The 20,528-nt window shown below is 40.6% G+C and overlaps 1 protein-coding gene across 6 annotated transcripts in view; it reads left to right on the forward strand.

The window, feature by feature from the left end:
- Positions 1 to 20,528, forward strand: part of cadpsa (Ca2+-dependent activator protein for secretion a) — a 215,883-nt gene that overhangs the window by 17,414 nt on the left and 177,941 nt on the right. The window contains exon 1 of one of the 6 annotated variants that reach the window (XM_071493185.1): positions 397 to 4,945. The exons of the other annotated variants lie outside the window; for them this stretch is intronic. Within the exon in view, the coding sequence (XP_071349286.1) occupies positions 4,829 to 4,945 (117 nt within the window). The 5' untranslated portion in view covers positions 397 to 4,828. Of the gene's footprint in view, positions 1 to 396; positions 4,946 to 20,528 lie in introns of those variants that run through there. 6 annotated transcript variants of the gene reach the window in all.

Raw genomic sequence — 20,528 nt, forward strand, 5'->3', positions numbered from 1 at the left:
CAGAGAGAGGGAGAGAGAGGAGAAGCACAAACTACGGGAGAGAAAAAAAACACAAAGTTAATGGCATGAAGTCATTGAGAGAGAGAGAGAGAGAAAGAGAGAGAGAGAGAGCGCCCAGTGAATCATGGGAATCCCCCAGCAGTCTAGCTCTATAGCAGCATAACTAAGGGATGGGTCAGGACATACCCGAGCCAGTCCTAACTATAAGCTTTACTAAACAGGACAGTTTTAAGCCTGATCTTAAAGGTAGAGAGGGGGTCTGCCTCCTGAACCCACACTGGGAGCTGGTTCCACAGGAGAGGAGCCTGATAGCTGAAGGCTCTGCCCCCCATTCTACTCTTACAAACTCTGGGAACCACAAGTTGACCTGCATTTAGAGAGCGAAGTGTCCTATTGGGAAAATAGGGAACTATAAGCTCTCCAAGGTACGATGGTGCCTGACCATTAATGGCTTTGTAGGTGAGGAGGAGGATTTTAAATTCTATCCTGGATTTTACAGGGAGCCAATGCAGAGAAGCTAACACAGGAGATAGTATAGTTAGCATAGTTGTAATAGTTCAGTTGTATGTGATTATACTGTTAATACTTCACCTTGTTGAATATCAACCGTTTGATCTCATTTCATACATGGGTTAAACTGGACCTGAAACCCAGAGTTAATTGATAACCATCTTCATGATGCCAGTCATCCAGAATGTCAGTCTCACTCTCAGCAGGTAACCCGCAGACAGCCAGACTAGGTTGGACCCTGTTTATTCCTGCATGTACACATAGTGTCAGGCACTATAAATGTGAAGAATCTGAAGACACATTGTTTGAGTTGTGGCATAACTCCATCAAGTGTCTGTGCAGGGTTTTAGTCATTTCTGTCAGGGTGCAGTCACTGGTGCAGCTGGAGAAGGGATTTAAAACTGATAAATTGAATAATCTTGTACTTGCCAAGTTAATTGCTAACACCTAGGGAACACTGCATTATCTGGAATGGAAAATAAAGGCGAGAAGTAAAATTAGTAAAAAACAAAACTCTAGGCTCTTTTTCATTGTGTTCTCAAATCCCACTAATTATTTTGGTGAGTACGATGTTATTATTACTGAGAAAAATCATTTGTAGCAAAATCTCGACAGCCAATCACCAACATCTGAATATCAGAATCCTTACAATTATTGACATGAATGAGTTAAAACAGTAGATGACATGTGAATATTTCGAGATAACATATGAAATCAGAAGTGATGACTGTTTGGGTAATGATCAACATCTTGCTTGTGTCTGCAGCAGCGCTGACACAGAGTCACGTCATCCTTGTCTGCTGTGTCCTACAGCTACTGATCATTTCTAATTCTGCTTTTATCAAGATCCATTTTCAACCACTGTGAGTGCTTTGCCCCAAACCTTCGTATCTGTGTCTGTGTCTGCAGAGAGCTAAACAACTTAAAACTGCTGATAGATAATCCTGCTGAATCACGACAGACTCGCTCCATACTGATTTCCTGTCCTGTGATCTGACGGGAAGTGATCAGAGAGGAGACTGTATTTCACAGCTTCAGTATATATTTAGACTTAATGAGCTCCACTGGTTTGAAACATTGATCTCTCCTTCGCTGGATTTCACTTGTATCTACAGAGCATTCAGGAAGTGTTCAGTTCCTTCACGTTGTTGTCTTGTGGTCTTATGCTAAAAATCATTTTCCCCTCTTCAATCTACACTGAGTTTTCCCCATAACAACAAAGTGAAGACACAATTTTAGATTTTTTTTGCAAATGTATTACAAAGCAAAAACTGAAATATCACATTTACATAAGTTTTCAGACACTTTACTGTGACTCTGTAAATTTAGCTCAGGTTCCTCTCTGGATCTCTCTGGATCATTTCTGGTTCTGATCATCAGATCAGAGCAGAATCCATGAGGAGGAAGGAGCTGCTGCAGAGCGCAGAAACAGGATTGTGTTGAGGCTCAAAAACATTTCTGCTGCACTGAAGCTTCACAGTGGCTCCATCATTCTGACACAGCTTTTGTACCTTAGTTTATAGTCTTTACTATGTATATTATATCTGGACAGACATGGATGCAAACTTGTATAGTTGACAGAGGCAGACAACCATGATTCTAGTACCACAGGTGACGTGGGGACATAGCGCTGTTTATAGATCCTGTAGATTCATGCCGTGATAATGGTAGCAGGTTTTCCAGTGTAGCATCAGTGAGCAGTGGCAGTGATCTTTGAGGAGTTTTTATTCCTGAGCTCCAGTAGAGCTGTGTCGATGCTCCTGTCTGATGAAACCATCTCCTTAATTAAACATGGCCCCAGTGAGACCTCTGTTTTCACTGTGTAATAAACTACTCCCTGCTCTGCTGATTGTCTTTACCGTACCAATTATATAAGACCTGCAGCATGATTAGACTGAAGATGAGCATAAGTCCTGTGTCCTGCAGACACACTCACACATGACAGAAAGAGATAAATAAAAGATTTAGAGTGGAAGTGATGAATTTCTGAGTGGTTGTGAATGGTGTGAAAATGATTTAAATTTTTTTTAAAATAACTTGCATTTAGATGTTTCTGTCTACAGACATCACACAGCCAGACACCTCACAACACCTATTTTCTCTCTCAGTAATCAGAGCATTAATACGAACTCTTGATTGGACAGCTAATGATCTGTAGAGTAATGCTTTCTTGTTCTCTCTTTCTTATTTACGTCGCTTTTCTCTCCTAATCAGGCTGTGGGGGATTAGTATGCCCAGGTGAGACTCTCCATGCAGTAACACAATCAGACCATCTGTTTGCTTGTTTTCTGCACCACAATGGGGCTGTGATGAGTCCTGTTCTACTCGGCTGCTCTGCTTCCTTCACTTCTCATTCTGGTTCTGTCATTTTTCAGAAAAATATCCAGGGCCTTACAGGGCTAGACAGGTGAGCACTGGCGTTAAAAAGGCTGATTCCATGTTGACAGTGTGACTGCACACGATCCAGAGCTTCATCACATCTAGTCATGTTCAGTGTGGAAGCTGCAGCTCGGAGGTTCTTTTGGTTCCCTTGGTGAAGTGGATTTTGAAAACAATAGCAGGCAGGGGAAGTGGAAAGGAAGGAGACGGCCGCCTGGAATAGGCACCCAGTGGCAGGTTTATAGACTTAATTGAGAAGCCGGTCTAAAGGGATAAAAAGATCACTAGTGTTGTCCAGTTTTATAGAGGACCTCCACATCTCCTACTTCTTCTCAACATATTTTGGTGGTGTCACGTGTCTTTTAATTGAGACAGAGAGTTTCTGTCTAAGGCCGTCCGAAGCTCTCTGAGTCAGACGGGTATTTACAGTGATCCAGACATGATGAAATAAAGGCTTGTAAGACAGTTTCAGCGTCTTTGAATCTGCAGGTCATATCTTCACAACCCCAGCTCTCAGGGTGATAAAAACAAAAGTGAACTAGTGCAGTGACTGGATTTTAATGTGAGACTGAGATTAAAGCCTCATTTGGACAGCATTGATCATATGGGGGAGGGGACATTTCCATTTGATAACTGAAAGGGTTTTCCTCTGCCCATTCTTCTGCCAATCCTAGTTCAATGTAAAAATAAATCCTATGTTCTTCAGTGGTCTGATTTAGACAAATTAACTGATTTCCTTTTTTTTTGTACAAACACCCCTCATGTAAATTTCATCTGAGCTTTAAAAAGCGTTGTGACACATCACTGGGATGTTTTAAGACAGACTTGAAAAAATGTGAACCTTCAGTTCAAATCACTGAGTTGTATAAAGAAATACCTCAATGTTGATGCCTGAACTCTTGCCTCATTCCACTCCAGTGATATATGAGACTAATATCTGCTCTCCAGAGGCAGGAGCACTGCACCACACACTGCTGTTGTGGCTCTTCTTCATCTTCATGTACTGGTGTGTTGAAATACAAATGTTATGTGTAACACAACACAGGAAGTGACAGTATATTTAATACTCTGTGTAGTGCTGTCATTTCTTTTCAGTAGACAGCACTGTCCTCCTTTCACACAGTCAAGAGCATGCTCCATGTGAATGTGAATGTTGCTCAGGTGTTGTACCTTTTCTGTCAGGTGCTTTCTGTGCCTTCAGGAAAAGGCCTCAACACACGGAGGCTCAGACTGTACACAGAGTCAGTCAGCCACAGTCAGGACAGGGACCTCCTCACAGTTTGTGACAGGGCAGAAAAGAAAGTGTGAGCTTTCTACAAAGCTTAGTTTTCAAAAACAAAAACATCATGACATTTTCCAACCAACATCTAAATCAGTGAACCTGTACCTGTCATCCATAAGAGCCCGTAACAGCTGAAGCAGCAGCTGTGCTAGTCAGGAATGTGAGCACCATCCAAGGCTCCGCCACACATTGGAAATCAAGATTTCCTCTCAGATCCCTTGATGATGGCACATAGTTCCTACACACTTTTTTGGTCTGTTCATGTTTCCATTTACAGATGGCTCCACACAAAAGACGTCACACACTGTGTTTGATCTAACACCAAACAGGTCTGAAACGTGTTTCCAGCCCGACCGGAGCTTTCATTGTCTGTGGCTGATCACCAGATTATAAAATACTTTATGTGGCATTCTGAAGTTCAGGTACATGTACCAGAGAGCTTCGACAAACCTCAGTAGGACCTCTGTCTCCCAAAAGGTGCTGCTCCACTCCATACAACTGCAGCAGAGAATAATAAGGTGATATTTAAGATAAGATAAGATAGCCTTTATTAGTCCCACAGTGGGGAAATTCACAATTTTTTGAAATTCACAGATTAACCATGGACAAAAGTCAAATATGAAAAATGCTTAAAGCCTTGACAGTCTACCTGAATACATGACAGCAACAACAGTTCCTGCAGTTACCAAGATGTGCCTTTCACATGTGAATATGCTACATTTCAACAATCGTCCATTTGTCCATCAGCAGGCGTACCAGACCTTCGTCGTCGTGGTAACAATAACAAACACACAATAACAAGGTCACTGTTTGGTTAGCATGATAACGTTAGCTAAGTCGCTGTTACCAATATAATGAATGTGTTCATCAAATGTTGCTATTGCTAGCTGGCTAACTGTTAGTATTGCTGTGGAGCGTATCACTGCAGTGCAAAAAGGGCTAATGGTTGTGTTTTAAAGCAAACAAGATTACACTTTTCTCATCATCTCTGTTAAGTGCTATCATTCACACCCATTTTATGAAAAAATGGCTCAGCTGTGCTGAAAGTGAACTAACTTGGCTTTCAAACAAGGATATTGGTTTGGTTTCACAAACCGTAAAGTCCCTTTTTCTGTTTCTACAAAAATCTAAAAGATGCCACATGTTAGTTAAAGTGGTTGTTGCACTTCTCTTTTAACTTAGCTTTGCTAACACTTTCCCCATGCCTCAAGTTAAGCTAGGCTAACCCTGGACCTATCATGGTCATGTCCTCCTGTAAAAAATGAGCCCACAGGAGCAAAGGGAAAAGTGCAGTGACGTAGTTTATAGAGTGACAAAGTCCACGTCAGGAGGAGGTTGGGTCAACAAAACACAGGAATATGAAACAGGAGAATGGTGTTTGATTCCCATGTGAAAGTAGCAGTTTATGTTCTTCCTATTATCCATGACCGTTTGTTGTTATTATTGTAACCATGACAACAAAGATCGGCTAATGCTGAGGAAATACTTATTTGAACCCAAATCACCATCTTTTCCTAAACCTAACCAAGCAATGATGGTTATTATTGTAACCATGGAGACAAAGGTAGGTACTCCGCTCTGAGTACAGTCTGTGTGTCTGTTATTGTAATCATGACAAACACGGTCCGGTATGCCTACCGCTGTAGGGGCACTATTTCAGGAGACAATGCGATGTTGTTCAGGTTGGAGGACTGGTTTGAATCTCCAGGGTGAGACAGACTCAGGGTAAGACAACACATGAGAATATTATGTATATTATGAGAACTGTCACCTGTGTCAGGTCAGGCAGAAAAGGAGGATGCCATGATGACACATCTGAAACAATAACATGAGCTCAACCTGTGAACAGACTTTATCTCCCAACACTGACAAGTTATCGCTGCTTTCAGCATCATTTTGCCTGGCAACACAAAACCAGGCAGTGGAAGGGGGGGAAACCTTTTTGAATTATGCCACCAAAGGTTCACTGTGTGTGTGTGTGTGTGTGTGTGTGTGTGTGTATTGTAGAAACAGTTCAGTAGTGTCTGCATAATTCATGAGGACAGCATGTAGGCTGCTAATGACGATGAAAGCCTTGTCAGATGACCTGTTGTGTTCATGTACAAACGCACACCCACGCACCCCCACACACACACACGAACACACACCACATGCTTCAGTGTACGGTGGTCCATTGACACATCCACTTATAGAAAGCAATGAGTGTGGTGTAATTAGGTTGGGGTGAGTCATCATCATACCAATCTAATCTATTGAGACTCTAATATCATAGTCATCATCACAGCCTGCAGGGCCATAGGGCAATTAGCATGACAAGTCTGTGGCCTTCACGATTGCCGACAGCAACTTTCTCCACTGCCTCTTCATCACCAGTGAGGTCACATCAAGAACAATGAATGAGATGATTAGCCTACCATTCATTACCTTCAGCATAAATAGGATCTCTCCTGTAAATATTCTGTAATGTCCATGTGATTCATATGCAAGTTGTACATCATTAAAATCAGCAAACTGTTCTCAGGCTCAAATAAATCCCAAGTAAACTGTACTCAAGCTGTTTGGGGTTGAGAATAAACCTAATAATAACACAATGTGTGTTATTTATCCATATGACAACATAGCTCTTTGTTGCATTTGAAACAGCTGTGTTTTGTTTTTTTTTGGGGGGGGGGGGGGGGTCCATACGTTCATACAAAACACAACAGAAGAAGTGTTTGTTGAATATGACAAAAAAGAAAACAGTGTGTGCTCAAGATGCAACCACAGCTCTGAGGAAATCTCCACCAGATGACACACTCAGTAATTCTATCATTAGTTTTAAAGGCAAATTAAAAATTAACTTAAAAGTTTCATGACTCAGTAATCACTAACTCACACACCCTCTGCTCTCATTTTTCATGTGCCTAATATACTTTACATGCTGGTACCTAGATTTAAAGTTCAGTTCATGTTTTAAGCTATGTAAAAATACTCTGCTGTTATTAATATTTTATTTAAAGAATTGATCAGGCTTGTGTCGTGCCCACCACCGCTGCCTTAGCTGGGCTGACTGGTGAAACAGCAGCACCTTTCAGTATTAGTATTCAGAGACTATCAGATGTATCAGAACAGTTAGCGTAGTTTGCATCTTTTATTTGTCTATGTTGTTTGTTAACTTGGCAGCGGCTGACACAGTGTTAGTGGCTGTGCTAATGCAAACTCTTGCTGCCTTGACTGACAAGATTTTGGTGTCCAGGTGAAAGAGCAGAGAGCATCAAGATGATTAGAGGAGGAAACATCAGAAACTCAGCCTCATGTTGGAGCCTCAGTCAGACCCAGACTCACATGAGGAGTCTGTTGAGACCAGAATCAGAGACTAGCAGACAGATCAGAACAGTTAGCATACTTAGCATCTTTTATTTATGTTGTTTGTTAGCTTAACAGTGTTAGTGGTTGTGCTGATGCTAACTCTCACTCTCTGTATTGACAAGGTTGCAGGTGTATTTAGCTTTACCCCCCGTCCCCACAAGTTGACAGTATTGGTTTTCTTAGGTATGACGTATGAATCCCTGGCTGTCTGAATCTGTTTTTATGAGACTGTCATTGGTTCACTGCAGTCCAAGGTGGAAACACTCAGTCATGGTGTTGACCGATTATTTATTATATAAAACCACCATATGGACATGTTAACAAGGTTAAACACTTGATTTTTTTTTTATTCCATCAGTGCAACACCAGAGTCTGTTATACTCACCGCTCTGCTGCTCCAAGTTTGCCTTCTGGCTGGACCACAACATCGAGGCCAGCTGGCCGAGTGTTGGAGTTTCCTAATTGGTTGTTGCTCTTTCAAAATTATATGGCATTAACAAGCAGTATTGACAAACTTGTGTTGTTAGATTTAACAACTTTTCAGACCCTTTTACCAACTTGACATTCGGTGAAAGATGAGATAAAAAAATGCACATCCGTACAGTTAAGTAAAACATATAAATAACGATGCATGGCAGCAACATATAATGTCTATACACAAGTTAAACAGGTTGTGAAAGTTGTAAACAAAGAAACAAGTGGTGGAAGGTGTGGGAGAGAGCAACGAGTGCTGAAACAACTGTGGAGTGGGTAATGAAATAGGTTACTTTATAGCACAAGGTTATGTACAGTATGTGCATGTTTACACGTCAGTGTACAATATAAACAACCTGCTTGTATTTATACTAAACAAGTGACGGATGATACAGACATGTTACTACATAATGTCAGTTTAAACAAATGGGATTTGTAGGTAAGTGGATATTATTGCGTAGGGACAGACATGACCGATTAACTGTTCATCAGAGTGATGGAGCAGGTTGTGTCCTCCTGACTCTGGAGGTGTACAGTTCCTGGATCGTGGGCAGGTTGGCACCAGCGGTCCTTGTTGTCTGTTGTAGTCTGTACTTGTCTTGTTCAGTGGGCGAGCCAAAGCAGACAGTAATGGATGTGCAGAGAACAGACTGGATGATTGCAGTGTAGAACTGGATCAGTAGTTCACAGGAAATACATTCTGGGCCGTTCTAATGATCAAGTTGACGATGGCTGCAGTCTACAGGACAGAACTCTCTCATTCAAGTTTATGAGCCTCCTATTTAATTCAGTCAGTGAACTGCATTATTTCCTCACTGGGAGGCAGGAAAATTAAAGTCTTCCCCTTCGTGGTGGAACAAATTGGCTAACTCAGTTTGGTCAGCAGAGTACCTTTTTGTCTTCAAAAGCTCCTGAAGACCTGTTCGCTTGAAATGCTCTGATTCTCAGTCTTCAATAAGGAAGAGAGAAAACCTTCTCATTTCCTACACAGCTATAACTGTGTAGTACTTGTGTCTGGTAAACTTTGAAACTTGTGTTTGTGACACTTGTTTTTGATGATCCACTTTGTGAGGATTTTACTTCATTTGTTGCTTTGGCAGATTTGACAAAGCTCCACTCACATGACACAGCTGTGTGTCGTCTCTGTGACCAGTAAACAAACGTTGACATGTAAAATAGGTGGTGTGCCCCTTTAAAAGGCTGTCATCTGTTCCCAGAACACTGACAAATGAAATCAGATCGCCTCATAGTCGGAAAAGGCCAGTCCAGGTTGCTCTTCTTGGTTTTGGATCACATTCATGTCATTTATACAGAAACAGATGCCATTAAAGCCAAGATGCTTCATGTCTGTAGAAATGCATCTAATAAAACTGCTTTGTATGAAGCAGGATGGTCAGGAGTCTAGAAAGCAAGAGACTGACTGACAGATTTCCATGTCTGTCACTTTCCTCATTACTCCTTGGACAAATCCCTGATATGTCAGTGCTAGATTAGTGAAAGCTATCTAAATGGAAAGCTGCACACACTGTCTGTGACATCAGCAGCTCAAGAAACTTATTCATTCCCTGAATAGTAGAAGAACATTTATCCTAAGTGAGATGGCTTTGGATAAATGTGGATATTAAGTTTCACACAGAGGTGTAAAAACAGACCTGGGGTTTTGCATGTTTGCTTCATTTTTAATTTGCTTATGGACCAACATTCTGGGCAGGAGGGAAAAGACCCAGGTGTGTGTGTGTGTGTGCGTGTGTGTGTGTGTGTGTGTGTTTGTGTGTGTTTGTGTGTGTGTATGGCAGCCCTAACACTGATGAGCACTTTTTTGATCCTTTCTTGCTCCGCTGCAAAGTATGTAATCTGGGATTATCCGCTGTCTGATGTTATGTCATCACCACGGAGGTCAAGCATGTTCAGGAGGGAGAAAGGGTTAACGTCTGTACTTATGTGTGTGCACTCATGCTTCATTGGAATCTGACTGTGTAGGTTTTTGTTGGTGTTGTGAGTATTTTGCCGGGTGACTTATTAAACCCAGAGCTGATTTGTTTGCTTTCCTGTGATCCAGATGTTAAAACTTTCAATACTGATGAAGTGCTGAGGCTGAAGAGCTGCAGCCTGTGAGGTTTCTTCTTCAGAGCTGGATGCTCCAGTAACAACAGCTGAATGAGCTGTTGTTACTGGAGCTCCAGAGAGAAGCCTTAGAGAAGAGATGTAAAACTACACACAAAAAAACAACACACAACCACCGTAACAATAATAATCAGACCATATGTCTCCCTGTTAATTATTTATCATTTATTAAAACATTTCTTTCATGTCAGCTGCATGGATGAATGAATGACAGAAAGAAAATGTCATGTCTTGTTGTTAATGTCTCATAGATAATTAAAAAAGGCAACAGAATTTGCTGTCTAATCCAATGTCTGAACGGGGCTTTAGGTTAGCAGATGTTAGTAGATGTAAGTAGATGTTAGTCAGAGGTGACAGTCCACAGCTCCATTACTGGAGTCACAGTCCAGATCCTCCAGGTCAAATATGACTCCGATACAAGTGGAAGTTGTTCAGTCAGATCTTCACTTGAGTTAAAGTACTGGAGTACTTGATTTTAAAAATACCTTGAGAATAAACAGACAGTAGAACATGGAGAATAAACAGACAGTAGAACATGGAGAATAAACAGACAGTAGAACATGGAGAATAAACAGACTGTAGAACCTGTAGAATAAACAGACTGTAGAACATGGAGAATAAACAGACAGTAGAACATGGAGAATAAACAGACTGTAGAACCTGTAGAATAAACAGACTGTAGAACCTGTAGAATAAACAGACTGTAGAACATGGAGAATAAACAGACTGTAGAACCTGTAGAATAAACAGACTGTAGAACATGGAGAATAAACAGACAGTAGAACATGGAGAATAAACAGACTGTAGAACCTGTAGAATAAACAGACTGTAGAACATGGAGAATAAACAGACAGTAGAACATGGAGAATAAACAGACTGTAGAACCTGTAGAATAAACAGACTGTAGAACCTGTAGAATAAACAGACTGTAGAACCTGTAGAATAAACAGACAGTAGAACATGGAGAATAAACAGACTGTAGAACCCGGAGAATAAACAGACTGAGCAAACTCAGCCAACATTTCAAACTAAAGAATCTTTCTTTATTTCTAAACCTTCAGACACAGACTTCAGATCAGGTCGTGGTCTCTGATGAAGAATCTTCTGCCTCATCTTCATCAAACTAAGCATCGTTAGGACACTGACAAGCTCAAACAGACTGAGAGTGGGTCTGCTCCTGTGATGAACACAGTGTATAGTTTATGATGGGTTTCCAAAGGGGTGTGACATGAAGCATAATTGTGAATAAAATGAAATGTAATTGAAAAAACCGTGTCGTCTTACACAGGTCTTCATTCAAAACAATGAAGTCAGGGAACTGAGGTGCATCTTGTGAAATGACTAATATTGCACCTCACTGTCGACCTGAGGGAGGATCTTTTATAGTGACAGTAAAAAGTGAATCAGACGGAGGCTGGAAATTCATTCATCCATATTTAATTCAGTCTAGAACAGGAGCCTGGTGCATAAAACTCTGTAGATTTTATGACTGAAACTGTGTGTACACATGGCCAAAACAATGTTGTGAGGTGCCACAGTCTCACCGCACATGTTGTGTGTGTTGTCTTCATAAATACCACTTCAAGTGCGGGAAATGGCGTAAGCATGGTGTTTCGGTGAACACATCATTTATGCATCTGGACCCAGGTTTCTTCCAAAGCCAAAAATAAGATGAATTGATGATGTATTGAGAGGTCGTAATCACAGGGCAGAGGATGAGAGTAAATCTGTGGAGACTGTCCAGCTTTGATTCACATCATGTTGATAATCAATTAATCCATAAAACCCTTTATCCACTATCAGCAGATCTGTTATTTTTTCTCTCATTGATCATGGGTGGGACTTTTTTCTGCTTTTATCAATACAAAAAATTAGTGCAGCCTCTGTTTTGTCCACCAGATACTGTTGTGCTGTGTTATATCCTCTAACCTAACACAAGCTCCAAGGATCTTGGACCAATGTGAAGCAGGTAAAATAAGTTTGTTCTAAATGAAAGGAGGCATTCAAGCAGGAACATCTCAAATGTGTGGGTTCACAAACATTACTTCAAAGGAAGTGAATAAATTGCCAAATATGATGATATCCGACCAAACAATTCTTATAAGATTTGAGTCGATTTAAACAGTTGTGAAAAACAGGTAAACACAGTGATACTTTTCTGCTGTACAGGGGAGTTAAATCAAGCAGTGGAGTGCACATCAGAGGTTATGCAGGGTCTTACACTCAGTTACACTGGGATTCTTATGGTGTGACATACTAACTTGGCATGACATCATCTTTAATACAACTGCTTATTAGAAACAACATTTAAAACAACATACAGTTATTACTTTTATGTAAACCATAACCAAAAATATCATTGATGTGAGTAGGAGCGAGCAAATGAACAAATGCATAACTACAACAGAATAAACAAGATTTTTTCTTTAAACTCTTGTTTTCTAACAAATAATGTTGGCTTCCTTTTTAAACATAATCACAATGTTTCTCTAACCTGTACCAGGACTTTAAATTGTGTAATGGAACAGATATTCCTGGTAAAATAATCATTTGTTGTGAGGTATTACCACCAACAGAACGACAGAAACTGGAGAATCAGAATGGATAGCTGATTAGCATCAGGAAGAGTTGAAAGGAAAGAGATGATGAGTGAAAATGATCAAAATAGTGAATTCGCAAGCGATCTCTGCCTGTCCTCCATATTTTTATCAAGATTTTGGAAAGGTTGGGAACTACGTAATTACACATTACATAAGTCTACATTAGTTGACAACATCATGTAGTATAATGTTCGTATAATACAATTCACGAAGGTAAGAAAGTATTTAAAACAATTAGGAGTGACTACAGGAGACAGCTTGGACTGGGCACTAGCTAACATGTGCCTTGAACCATCTAAACCACCTAAACAATTAACACAGAACTATCTGACTGTAGCTGTACTCAGACAACTGGATGTATGGATGTAACTACTCTCCACTGTGGTGTCTCTGGTCAAAATGGAGCATCTGCTTCTTCTTCTTCAACTTCTTCTTCTTTGGTTGAAATTTGCAGCAGACTACAGGCAGCAAAGACGTACAGTGGCCCTCCACATGTCATTTGAAGGATTCCAGCGAATGTTAAATCCTCATGCAGAGTCCAGTATGATGGAGAAAATGAATAACAGTTTTTGTTACTTCATAGTGTTGAGTGTTGATTTCACTGAATTATCTGCGGCTGAGGCTTCTGTCTAATTGCTAATGGGCGCATTCCCTCAAGGTAGGAGTTACAGTTTCTGCCTCTCCACAGATGCATTTTAAATCTGGGAGCTTAGCAGCCACTGCCAGCCCCTGATTCAGTGATCCACTCTCAGCCGAGTTATTACTCCTGCCAGGTCTTATATTTGACAAGTGTTGGCTGTCTTATCAGCCTCTTCATTCACCTGTACTCTAATGTGCCCAGAAAAAGTGTGCCCCAACTTAGATACCAAGTTTAGCACTGTCATGATATTACGTGGTCTGGCCCCACTTTTCCTGCCTTTCAGTGCCATTAGTGCTGCAGTAGAATCTGAGCACATAATTATGTTTCCTGGTCTAACTTCCACAAGTGCCCACAAACTCTGCAGTGAAGACGCATGATAATGTTCCATCTTGTTTCTGTAGCTGCAGAACGTGTATTCCTAGAACTTCCCATTTTTCCTTAAGATGGTCACGAATTGATGTCATAAGATCACCTGCAGCATCCCTCTTGATTTGGCACAGTATGGAAAAGTCTAAATTGGTTTCTGACAAAAACCTTGTTGGTCAAGTGGCCAGCACACAGCCGGGCCCATAAACAGAGATCTAAAGTCGTTTCCCCTGATACAATTAAAAGAGCATTAATAGGTGTTGTTCTAAAAAGCCTGCCACATATTGCAAGTTAAATGCTCCCCTATCAGCTTCCCAGTCAGGTCCTACCAAACATCGTAAGATATCAATGATTTTCTCACACTTGGCAACTGTACCCTCCATTTCATCACCTCCTCAAACCACACAGGTAGGAATTTGAATGTTTTAACTCTTTCAATGGGCTTGTCCTATATCAAAATTCTGTCTGGGGCCTGTTGGTGGTCGATAACTCCACCATGTTTCCAGACATTCAGGCTGAGTCATGCTTTGATGACATTTCTAAGGTGGACTTTACAGCAGGGTGTGACCTCACTGTACCCTTTTTGGAAGTACAGCCAAACCATGACATATTAAAACAAACTGTGAGACTTATTAGGCAATGGATCCACACATTTTCCATCCGCGTATTTCAAGAATTTACTTAAAAGCAATTGACTCAGACTTGAACTCCCAGTTAGACCTGAAGGAATTGCAGTGGGATTGCTGGCTTCTCGAAAAGCTGATTCTAAACTGCCTCACCGGCTACTAAAAGAATGTGATTTGTGTTTAATTGACGTATTATATATCCTTGTGAACACCTTTACTATACCAGTTTGTGTGTGTGTGTGTGTGTGTGTATGCATGTGGATGCGCATGTCACACAAATTATTCCAAGTCAACATAATGTCTTCTGAAATCTGAAGTCATCTAATCAGCTGATCTGAATCAGCTGTTTGTGTGTTATATTCATTAGCGGCGTGCAGTGAATCTTGGGATAAGCTGGGCCCAACTTGCCCAGGAAAAGAAGGACACATTTCTCAGCTGCATTTGAAGGAGGCTTCGAAATGGGAGAGTCTGGTCTCACCGCTGTGACGCGATCCATCTTTAAAAGCAGCCTCTGAAGGAGCCACCCCTTTCAATCTCAGACTTACCAATCAAAGACCGTTACCTCCTATCACCTAAAGCTTTATAATTAGAGAGGAGACCCTGCTGAATGCAGTGATATAAAGGATTTGTCTGTGGTGTGAAACGTGGTAGGTACAGTGTTTCTAAAAAAGCCTCACTTCCTGTTTTTCACCTGATTTTCTGCTCTCAGTTTACATTAGAGTCAGTGGGGCAGTTGGATTGCACTGCTGCCACTGTGAAGGGCATAGTTCAAATTCTGTGAGTCACTGTGCTTTGGTTGTCTCATTGGGTGAAGAAAGACATATTTACCTATGTTCTGGGAAAAAATGAAATGAAAAAATTTAGGAAATTATGAGACATCTCTGAGAAAAGTAATTGTGCTACTGATTAAAGTTTTGATGTGTGAGTGGAGTTTCTACAACAAACAGTGTTAAACTAGTTAGGTGCCAAAAAAGTGAGCGGAAGAAAAATAATAATAATAATAATAATAATCCCCCTCTCTCTACCCCTTCCTGCCATTTTCTACAGTCCTATCAAATAAAGGCACAAAAAGCCAAAAGAAATATCAAAATAAATAAATAAATAAAGCCCTGATTTTAAATGATAGATAAATATCAGAGTGACAGAGTGAATTTGCTCCTAAAATACCTCCCTGCTTTCAGGCTGTGATCTCAGCTGTGTGAGCACCAGATCCAGCTCCACTCCAGCAGCCACACTGGCTGGAGCAATTACTGGCGGATAGATAGCACCCACTGAGAGAGACATGTAACACACACACACACACACACACACACACACACACACAGAGTCATACTCAGCAGTGTTATCTAGGTTCTGTAGCACCCACATGGCAGCCGTAGCGACTGGTCATCCTCCACTCACACCAGACTCTCCGCTGACACACTGCTCTGCTGTCTGTTTGGAAAATTTGAATTGTAGATTTTCAGACATCTCCTGAAGGCATAACAGAGGATGGCTCTCAGCAGATGATGTAAAAGAGCTTACACAGGTTGTCTCTGATATGTTAAATAACCACGTTAAAATGCTTTTTTCAAATACTTTTAGAGCACTAGTCGATATATAAGTAACTCCTCTGTTGCGCTCTCAGACACAAAGATGCTGCTCTTTATTTTTGCATCCAAGAAAAGTTTGTAACCAGAAATAGCTGAAATTGGGACATCACCTCTGGGATAAATAAAAAAAAAAAGTAAATTAATTTGAAGGAGCAGATAATGATAATACAAAAATCAGTTTTTGACAAGATAAGAATCTGCTGCTTGTAATTTGAACATTTTGTTATAAACAACAATTAATTTGTAATCACAATTTATTTATGATTTATTAATAATAATAATATTTTTTCCTGACAACAGATGCCTCTTGTGTCTGGAAATGAGGTTTATGAGAGTTGTGAGGTTGAACAGTTGTGGGGGTTTGTCACTACAAGTCACAACACTCACATTACAAAAACTTATTTGATTCCTATAAAATATTGAAAAGTGCAGCTTTAAAAGTGTTAAAATGTCTAAAACATCTATGAAACAACGTTCAGATTTCACAGTGGGTTTTCAGCTCGTCTGTCAAGATGCTGACGTTAAACGTGCTGTAGTCCTGGGCTTCTGGGAAATTGAGTTTTTTTTATAGGCCACTGAAGACAGATACTGTACATTAGATAAACTGTCTTGCATTGTGTTTTGAAAAACATATGATCCCACTATTGACATTGACATTGATATTCACATGACACTGGTAATTGAGGTTATGTTGTAGGGCTGTTTTTTAACTAAATTATATTAGATGCATATTGTAGTCAGAGGGGCCACTTTGGCCCTTTCAGTGTTTCTCTCTCTCTTCACCCTCCATTAACCAGAGATTGCTTGTCTCTTCTCTCCCACCTCCACCCCTTCCTCTCTGGAGTGGCAGGGCTAACAAAGCGCCACATTAGAACAGATGCCTCTTAACATGCACGACTGGAGTGGAACGATATTTTCGGAGAGCAGCATTTAAGGCCCCAGAGGGGCTGCTCTCAGAGAAACATGCTTCTCGTCTATGTGTCATTACACCATTAGACATACACTCACAACCTGTATAAAACATGTAACATTCAGTCAGTCTGTAGATTGGAAGGCAGGAAAACACATTTGGCTCCTGTCAGGAAGGTTTATGTTTCAAAAATAGGGCTGCCCTGATTAATCGGCTGCCAATCATGATTGGAGGATTTTGTGGAGTATGTGATTGGTAGATTGGAATTAAATCAGCTCATCATTAAATTAATCAGCTGTGGTTAATAGTGTGGCGTCTGCGGCTGAGAGAAGCGCTGTGTGCTGTGTAGTGTAGTCCTGCCCCCCGTGTGACAGGCTGCCTTTTGAGAGTTCCTTGGGCACTCTCAAAAAAAAAAGTTATATTTTAGCGAACCGTTTTCTGTCGCTCATTTGCACATCACATCAATGACGTCATGTCACTGTGTGGGTCACAGTGGGGACTCTTTCTAGTTTGTGCAGCTTCTGCTGCTGAGAAGGTCTCCTCTCTCGCTCTCGGTAGTTTGACCACAGGTCCCCCACTGGAGCAGGGAAATCAGCATTTGTTATAAGTCATGTTTCCAGCCACCCAAACGAATGTAATGAGTCTGTTTTTTAGCTCTGTTTTGGTCTCCACTAACTCACAAGCTGCTCTCTGTGTGTGTCTGCTGTTGAGCAGCCAGGTCACAGTCTCTTCAGGGTTATTGTTGAAAAGTGCTGTCAACCAGGTTGATGGGAAATGTTAGAGTTGAACCAAATCGGTAAAGTTGTTGGGTGTTAAATCGAAAAAATGAGCTAAAATGCTCTGTAGAATGGACAGGAAGTGGAAATACTACAAGCAATCTTTCACATTACACTTATAATATAATAATATAGAATATTGATTTGAGCAGCTGTAAGCAACATCTGAAGCCCTACCACTAGCCCAAAGAGGCAAATGCAAGCCACACAGGGGACGAACACATACGCAGCGGGTTGACAGTTTTGTTGTTTTAAAAGCCTCAACAGTTTACCTGGAGACAGAGTTGGTACACTAAGGACAAATTTCTGCCCATGAATGGAAAGGCCAGTCTGAGCCTTAGTAATGTCAAAAAATATTGATAGAGCAGTGTATTAATATCAATGGATTTTGTTTGAATCCTATCATTATTTTTTGTCTTATTTTAGTCTAATTTAAGTCTTAATCATGGTCTAAACTCCAGTAATGCTTCAGGTATGTAAACAGGAAGTGCAACGTTGCCATGGATTCCGTGAGTTACATCTTTGTCCAATATTTCTTAGCTTACATTTGTTTATATTTTACATTTGATTCAGAAAGGCATTAGCAGTTCCAGTTTGGAGTGCAGTCATGGATGTGCAGACAACTATCACGGCGTTGCTATGACACTGAAGAAAACTCACAGTGTGTTGATGCTGCCTGGGTGCTTCTATAGTAAATCAACAAAACTCGACCAAATTGTACGCATGTTGTATCATGACAGTAGCAGAAATTACTAATACCAATCAAAATTCAAAACAATTACTCACAATAACAACACTAAAGGCTGTGTAGAATCAGGAATCAGGTCTGCAGGCTATCAAGCCAACAGGCTGAATCTCATACATGGATGAATCTGACGAGCCTCCTGTGGTAGTTGGTGAGTGGGTTGAACTGAATTAAAGTCTTTGAAAACATCTCCACTGCACTAAACCTGTGGGCAGGTGGACCTTGTCATTCTTGTGCTGCTACCAGGGAAAATTAAACTCTTAAAGTGTTTAGTGGAAAACAAATTCAGAATCTGCAGCTTGGTGACACGGCCACTGCTGAGTGTCAGATGTTTAACTCTGTAGTCCTCTGAGGGATGATTGTAAAAACGGAGTCAGGGCTTTAATCAGCTTCTCTTGCACTTGCCAAACAGAACAAGTGTTTTACAAAGCAAAATCACACCAGCAGGAGAAAAGAGCTTGTTTCAGGCATCTGCTGATTTTCATAATCACTGTACAGTACAGGGAGGGAATTATATTAACCTGACGATTATGTTTGTGACAAGGTTCAAGCAATCAAGGTTTCTGAAATCGGAGCTTGCAGCTTCCAACATTAGTTTTTCTTCAGTGTTACAAAAGCAGCAGGGGGTTTTATCTTACGTCCAGTGAAACATGTTTTACAGGTTCTCATTAAATGAAACAACAGTCAAGCTGCTCAGCACTGAGGAGCTTTAAATGTGTGTTTACGTCATATGGCGTCCTGTCAGAGCACTGGAGTCTCCACTGACACGTTCTCAGAAACCATGTGTGATTAGATGGAGACGGCTGAATGGTGTCCTAGGCATGAGTATATTAAAAAGCCCACAATGAGCTTAATGTAAATCTCAGATATTCACTGACATCGGTTTATTTACCTCATGGTCACAGGCTGGTGTCAGGGGGATGAGAAGTATGGAGGAGGCTCATGAATCATGACATATACAGTGTTTTACTGTCTCATGATCATGTGAGGCCATTATCCATTAAGGTGAAACCCAGGTTTACGCTGTTGTGTGGTCTTTAATGGATATTATTATATATGAAAAGGAGCTTGTTATTCTCAATTATAATGGGGACCCTTGAAGGACCCTTGAAGGACTCTTAAGACCTTCACTCTGAGATCCCGGGCTCAGTTTCACAACCAGATATGAATAAACAGTTGTACTTGTCTGTGGAGATAATGTACAAAGGACTCTCTCTCTCTCTCTAAAAAATAAGTATAGTACAATAAAATAAGGTCAAGTAGAAGGACAATGAAATTAGACAATAGAAAGAGAGTAGATGATTAAATGAAAATAAAAATCAGTAGAACCAGTAAGGATCGTAAAGTATGAGAGAATTGATTTAAAGCCAAGTTAAATAAATAGGTTTTCAGCTGGTGTTTAAAAATGTTCACAGCACATGTCCTAAAACTCTTGGCAGGTTTTTCCATGATTTTGGAGCACAGATAAAAAAATAGCTGCACTGCCTGTTTTCATGTGTGTAAAACTGTGTGTATTTAAAAGTCTGGCAGTGGAAGATCTAAGAGCTGGTGAAGGGTTATAAAAGGACAGAGTGTCTGCAATGTAAGCCGGTCCCACACTGTTAAGGACCTTAAATCTATTCTGAAAGATACTGGGAGCCAGTGGAATGAAGCTACAACGCAAGAGCAGTGCAATAATTGAATCTATTTGAGATAAAAACATGAATACTTTTTTTAAGCATCTTTATGGGACAGGAACGGCCGTACTTTGGCAACATTTCTGAAGTGATAAAAAGCTGTTCTGGTCACCTTCTTTATGTGTGAAGTCTAAAATATAATGTTTTCACAACAGGCAGCTTCTTGACGTTCTGTGACTAATTATTCTTTTCCAGAAACAAAGGCTAGAGGAGTGTGACAGTGTCGTTGTAGAGCAGCAGAACCTTGTGGGGAGGAGGTGAGGACGATGATTGAGTGAACAAAGTTTTACACGTTAACACATCCTGTCTCACCACCGTCTCTCCTGAGCTTAACCCTGGAGGTGGCAGATCAGAAAATGCTCATATGAATTGTTTATTTTTAATTATCTAATAGGGACGATGCAGTTTGATACACTTCCATGCAGATCATGAAACTGATGTTGCACAATTTATAGCTATTGGTAATTTTCAAGTCTTTAC

The sequence above is a fragment of the Trachinotus anak genome, unplaced genomic scaffold (assembly GCF_046630095.1).
Source record: "Trachinotus anak isolate AG129_WGS33_773 ecotype Australia unplaced genomic scaffold, CSIRO_AGI_Tana_v1 ptg000013l, whole genome shotgun sequence".
Taxonomy (NCBI): Eukaryota; Metazoa; Chordata; class Actinopteri; order Carangiformes; family Carangidae; genus Trachinotus; species Trachinotus anak.